The sequence below is a fragment of the Lipotes vexillifer genome, unplaced genomic scaffold (assembly GCF_000442215.2).
Source record: "Lipotes vexillifer unplaced genomic scaffold, Lipotes_vexillifer_v1.1 scaffold422, whole genome shotgun sequence".
NCBI lineage: Eukaryota > Metazoa > Chordata > Mammalia > Artiodactyla > Lipotidae > Lipotes > Lipotes vexillifer.
Window position 1 is genome coordinate 1,936,292 of NW_006779087.1, and position 6,906 is coordinate 1,943,197.

A 6,906-nucleotide genomic window follows, 5' to 3' on the forward strand; every position below is an offset into this window, starting at 1 on the left:
ACACACACACACACCCCACACACACACATACACAGCTTTGTTGAGAATTTCAGTGATAGAACCTGAGAGGAATATGTTGTGCATCTTAGTGAAAAGTCAGTTAAAATCTTAAGAACCATTGCTCTATGGTAGAAAACTTTGGGACTTCCTTACTCCACCTCTGCATGAAGTGGGCTTCTCTTCAAGCCCATGGATTGATTAGGGTCCTTCCATTTCAGTAAGAAGATGTCAGTCCAGCTTGTTCCCCACTCCACTCCCAAGCTTGGCTACAGTTAAACTTATGGCCCTGTCAGATCATACTTCAGATCTATTTGTTAGTGAACGTAAGTTGAAATTTGCTTCTTGGGTAGAGAAATAATATATATGGATGACTAAAGGACATGTAGTCCATCTATTCTTCTGCATATTCTAACATTTTACCTTGGATTAGCCCAGGCCACAAGAAAGCTTAGGAACCATACAACATTGTTCCCTTATGCCCAGAAAATGCTTCTTACTGAAGTTTAGTTTACTGCCGTACCAAGGACCAAAAAGAGAGCTATTGTAAGAAATGGCCTTATGAATTTAACCCTGATTTTAGCCAAAGGAATATTCATTTTAGTGTTATAACCTTAATGCCCAACAATAGACAATTGACTAAATAAATTATGGCATATAAACATGAAATACTATGCAGTCATTGAAAATAATGTTATAGAATAGTTGATGACCCAGAAAATAGTCATAATGTGGAAGTAGGAAAAGTAGGATATAAAACTTTAATAATAATTGAGTACTTACTGAAGACCCTGTCCTGGGTGCTTTCCATTTTATAGTTCATTTTAAGGTTAGGGGAACGGAGGCATAGAGACATAAAATCACTTGCCTAAGGTCGCAGGGCCCTAAGTGGTAGGACTAGGAAATTAGCTCCTTCATTTGAACCCAAACTAGCTTCAGAGCCCACATTCTTAGCCAATGCACTATACAGCCTCTGGCATAATATAGTATGATACCTTTTTTTTTTTAATGTTGCATGTGAATTTATATACAATACATACTCATTTGTTAAAAACCAGGAAAATATACAGCAAAAGTTAATAGTGGTTACATCTCATATTTACTAATCTATATTTTCCAAATTTTCTATATTGAACTTGTACTGGTTTTATCTGGTAAAGTTGAAGGTAGGCATACCAGTTGACCCAGCAATTCCATTTCTAGGGCTATACCTGACCAAAACTCATGTATTTATGCACCAGGATATATGTATTAGAATGAATTTGTCCATCAGCAGTAGAATGGATGAATAAATTGTGGTATGTTCATGCAGCTAAATACTGTGCAGCAACAAAAGCAAATGAACTATACACCTAAGCATGAGAGGTTAGATGACGCTTCATAGAATGTTGAGAGAAAGAAGCAAATCACAAAAATATATATGTACAGCACAACTCTATGAAAATCAAATATTTCATAGTTGGTAAAAATATAAAGAAAAAGAAATTAGCTACTAACATTAAAAAGTCACGATAGTGGTCCCCTATGGAGGGAAGGAGAAGGCACCCATGGGGGTGCTTTTAAGCGGTGGTCTTTTTCACATCAGGCTGGTTCTTACACAGATGCTTGTTTTATATATATATATATATATTTTTTCCCCCCCACCAGTACGCGGGCCTCTCACTGCTGCGGCCTCTCCCGTTGCGGAGCACAGGCTCCAGATGCGCAGGCTCAGCGGCCATGGCTCACGGGCCCAGCCGCTCTGCGGCACGTGGGATCCTCCTGAACCGGGGCACGAACCCGCGTCCCCTGCATTGGCAGGTGGACTCCCAACCACTGTGCCGCCAGGGAAGCCCTATAATTTTTTTATTAAGCTACACATTCATATCTTATGCACTTTCACACTCGTGTGTTATATTTTACAAAGGCACAGGGGTTCAAAAAGCCCAGCTCGGTGAAACTTGAATTGGACGATAAGGATATTTATGAAGACCCGCAGGAGAAATTATTCTCAGGACCAGGAATAATTGGCCATCTTCTAATCTGCTAACCTTTGTTAATTCAGTGTTCGTGTTTTTGTTTACATCTCTGCTGTTAGAATACTCAGAGCCAAACTCGTGTTTTACGCAAGTGTACTTGACCACATAGCCAGCGTCCTGACCTCACTCATGCCCTCGTCCTGCTTTAATTTCTTTTATTTTCCCCTCTTCTCTTATTTCTTCATTTAAATACAAAATTGCTATGTATTTTTAAAGCTACCTTAAATAAGAGAGACTGTAAATACATATGTTTGATTTAAGTTAATGTTGTTAGTCCCTAAGTACCTTCAAACATTGAGAAAGAAAAGGAATACCACACACGTCTTTTGGTGCTTGGGGAATTTTCACTGAACTTGATAACTTGCTACAGATAATCTAGCAAGGCACAAGCCTTCCATATAATGTCAAATTGGCTCTGTTTGTTACTGTTTTCCTTACTGAGCGTCAACCTGCTTATACTTTCTTCTCTTAACAGGGAACTACGGTGTGCACCGCCAGCTGCCTTCAGCTTCATAAGCGAGCGGATAGGATTGCGGCAGTTCTTGGTGACAAGGGACATCTAAACGCAGGAGACAACGTTGTGTTACTCTATCCACCTGGTAAGTGCTGGATTGGTAGACTAGACAAGCCCCATTGCTAGACTACAGACTCTGAGAGGACAGGAGCTCAGGGCTGCTATACGTGACTACGTGGGCTGTGTGCACAGGCTCATGCCATGGGAACAGGCCTCTCCTCTCAGAGTTGTGCAGTGTGAGGGCTCTGCCAGGACCGAGTCTGTTGTGCTTACTCTTGTATTTCCACTGTCTAGCTCAGTGCCTGGCACTATGGTAAATATTGAATGAGTGAATGACAACTTCTTGACTTTTGGAAACACTCAAAAGAGACCCTTATTTCTAGGAGTGCTCAGGAACGGGATTCTTTCACCCAGTTTTCGAAAGCATGTTGTGTGTGAACTCTGACTTCACATTCTCCACATCGTAATTGGTGCTTACTGTCCCTCGATTATTAGTGCATTCATCTTCCACGCTCTAATTCAGCAACCTCTTTACATCAAGAGGGACTCAGGGACTTCCCTAGTGGTGCAGTGGATGGGAATCCGCCTGCCAGTGCAGGGGACACGGGTTCAATCCCTGGTCCGGGAAGATCCCCCATGCCGTGGAGCAGCTAAGCCCATGCACCACAACTACTGAGCCCTAGTGCCACAACTACTGAAACCCGCATGCCTAGAACCCGTGCACCGCTACGAAGAGTAGCCCCCGCTTGCCACAACTAGAGAAAGCCCACGCGCAGCAACGAAGACCCAGTGCAGCCAAAAATAAAATTAAAGAAAAAGAAAAGAGGGACTCAGAATTACTTGATGAGTTTGGTGTAAATATTAAAAATTTTAGGTGAAATATTTCAGTTGTCCCTTTCTTTAGTCTTCGGCCACCTAACTCATAAATCCAGCCTTCTGTGGTCTTTTATCCCTTTTACCTCATTTTACTGTGATTCTCACTTTGCTCTTTTATTTACATTGATACTAAGATTTCTTAGAAGGTCATCTGGTAAAGGAATTCTTCCAATCTTGTTCCTGGGAGATTGTCTTCCATCTACCAATTAATCATGGTGATGGACCACAGCACTTCCCAAGGAGGCCACCCTTCGAGTCCTGATATTGCAGAGGCTTCGTATCAAGTGATGCCTTGCCTCCCTAAAACCTGCACCCACTGGGGGAGTGACATCTCGGGGGTCCAATTGCTGTTCACATAGCGGCCGTCTAAAGAGTGAAAGAAAGCTCAGGTGTTCCTCATCTCTCCTTTTCCCATTCTTTTATCTTCCAAGTGGAGCAGCCCTAATTTTTGCAGTTATTTCTCCTAAGTAATATCAAGTAATGATGTCAAAATACCTTCGTCAGGTATCTTTCAAGAGCTTACTTCTGAGCTCCTTTCTCGTTATTTATTCTTGGCTTCTCCATTTTTTTTTAAGTTGTTTTATATGCATCCTTCTTTACCTTCAGTTTCTTCTAAATTTTAAAAATTTCTTCCGATAATGTCTCTGTTAAATTACGGTCTAATGAACTCATCTGGCACATGATTTAATAAACTGGTTTTGGAATAAATAAATAAATTGGGTTTGGAAACTCTGGCTTTTGCTTTCTCGGTGACAAACCAGGCAGCTAAGTGGCTCTGTCTTGCAGGCATCGAGTTAATCGCTGCGTTCTACGGCTGCCTGTACGCCGGGTGCATACCTGTGACCGTCCGACCTCCTCATGCTCAGAACCTCACAGCCACATTGCCCACTGTCCGCATGATTATTGATGTAAGTGCCGGGTATAACTTGCCTTGTCCTCATCTCATAAAACCCAGAGTCAGACAGCTAAGCATCCTCACTCATTTTCCAGTCTAACTGAGTCAGGAAGTCGAATCTGTCTCCGGCAAACTACCTCCTTTTCCTTTATCTGATGAAAGTGACCAGCATTTTCCAGTGAAGGAATGTGAGGAAAGCAGTTTTTGGTGAGATACAGGATTGTGTTTTTATCATGAACATTAAGGAAGTGAAGCTGTCATTAGTATTTCTCCATGAAACTTATTTTTTTCCCTCTTCTTAAAAGAGCCCTAATATTTTTTCTGCACAGTAACCAAGGTAATTTTAAATGCCAAACTGAATTCTCCCCGTGTCAGGTCACTTTTTGGGGGGTTAGTCTTATAAATTCACTTGGTATAGTATTAAAGTATACTATAGTAGGAAAGTAAGATAAATCTTATTCTAATCATATCCTAATGTACTTTAAAGCAAAGAGTTACAAAGTTCCAATTTATGTAACATTTGTTGCTCTAAGAATTGCTGCTCCATCCCCAACTGGAGCCTGCAGTATAAAAGGCGCATTCGCCACAGATGATTTTACTACGAAGTTCAGTTTGGCAAAATGCCCTGGTTATATTCTGCAAAGTAGGCCGGAGCAGCAGGGAGGGGAGTTTCCTTCCACTGACACAGTTTGCGGGGTGAGGGAAGTTGGTCCCCATGCGTTTCCATGTGCGGGTGTGTGGGAGAGCTTGTTCCTGTGAGTGCACAGAGTCCCTCAAGTCCAGGGTATGTTCTGGGTCCGGTGTGTTTCACCATATTCCCTGGACTGTTGCAAACACTACCTCCTTCAGAGATGATCCTCCAACACCTCTCATTCCCTGAGTACTACGAAGTCCATGTTTTTATTTTATTATGGTCTTCATGAAATCAAGAGATCTGGGGATCTGTACTGAGGTTATAACCATGGAATATATGAGAATCACTGCTGTAAACAGTAACTTGTGTTATGAGCAAGTCCATCATTCTTATTCAGTGTTACGCATTTTTCAGGACAAACGTAAGGGGAACACTGACCTCCACTGTCCTGTGTGTATTCTTTGAAAAGCTGGTACTGCCCTGTCCCAGTATGATGTGCGAGTTGCTTTTAGCAGCAGCCCGAGCCTATGGTGCTACACGGGGCTAAGCCTCGTGGTGCTTATTTTTGTCCATTTGTTTCTAGGTCAGCAAAGCAGCCTGCATTCTCACCACACAGACCCTAATGAGGTTACTGAGGTCCCGAGAGGCAGCAGCAGCTGTGGATGTGAAAACCTGGCCAACTATCATTGACACAGGTGAAAGGGAGATTTCTCCAGAGGCATTGAGGGGGCAAGAAGACTCATTCCCCGAGATTTCCTAGATTCTCATACCAAAGGTGTTTACACAGCTCTTCTGTTGCAGCCCATTCCACCTGCTAAGACAGAGGCAAAACTTAATATCCACTCAGCTTGGGTTACCAAAGGACTGGATACTGCAACATCCAGATCCAAAGAAGCAGATCACAGTGTGCCAGAACTCTGGAAACAAAACGTGACTTGCTGTTACTCTTGGCATCGTCAAACAGTGGTTAGGTGTTTATGCCAGATGTCACCATAGACATGTAGGGCTACATAAAGTACGGGGAAGATCTGACCCTTGACTTCCAGATGTGATAGAGTTGGAACAGCATTGCACTAGGAGTCAGAAGACCTGGTTCTGGTTCAAGCTTCAGTCCTTATTTTCTGTATAACCTTGTCTGAGATCCCCCTTTCCTAAAATACTACCTACCCTGGCCCGACTCACATATTTATTGAGAATATCAAATGCAACATAATATGAAAATACTTTGAAAACCATAAAGTGTGTGAATTTTAGATGGTGTTCATACTAAAGAAGTGGGTAAGACGTTGGGATAGCTGGAGATGGTGGTGGAGCGGAGAGTGTGGGTTTGGAGTTGGGCAGAGACAGGTGTAAATCCTCATCCTCTGTTACTCGTAACTACTTCGTGGGGTCATAAAGATTAAAGGACATAATGCAAAGCACCAGCCTACAATCATAGTAATACCAACATCTAACTTTTTATTGAGCCCTTACCATGTGGCAGTCATCTAACATGTATTACCTGATTTCCTCCTTCTACCAACCCTATTAGATAGGTGCCGGTTTTAGCCTCATTTTACAGATAAGAAGACTGAGGCACAGGGAGGTTAAATAAGTAGCAGAACTGAAATTCAAACCCAGTCAGTTTGGCTCCCCTCCCAGCCCCTTAACCATTATTTCCTCCCTACCAGTTTTCAGTAAGTATCACGTAGTGTCCACTTCAGGGACATTTATGTGGATCTAAACGCAGGGATGACATCTATTTATGGTTATTGTGTCCAGATGCTGAGCTATATTTTTTTACATATGTTACTTAAGGATATAGACGAAGTCATTTATAATATGTAACACAAGTGGATTGTGTTGGTGTTAATGATGTAGATAGATCTACTGTGGTTACTGGACTCAGTCATGTTTCAGGAAGACCTGGAATGTGGTCTGTGATACAGACAACAGAAAGGTTTCTTTAGGTACTTGAGTGGCCCTTCCCTAC

General features: G+C 42.2%; 1 protein-coding gene across 1 annotated transcript in view; it reads left to right on the top strand.

The window, feature by feature from the left end:
• Positions 1-6,906, top strand: part of DIP2B (DIP2 acetate--CoA ligase B (putative)) — a 231,646-nt gene that overhangs the window by 210,884 nt on the left and 13,856 nt on the right. Inside the window, exons 26-28 of the mRNA XM_007452300.1 lie at positions 2,491-2,614; positions 4,192-4,313; positions 5,518-5,629. Of these exons, the coding sequence (XP_007452362.1) occupies positions 2,491-2,614; positions 4,192-4,313; positions 5,518-5,629 (358 nt within the window). The remainder of the gene's footprint in view (positions 1-2,490; positions 2,615-4,191; positions 4,314-5,517; positions 5,630-6,906) is intronic.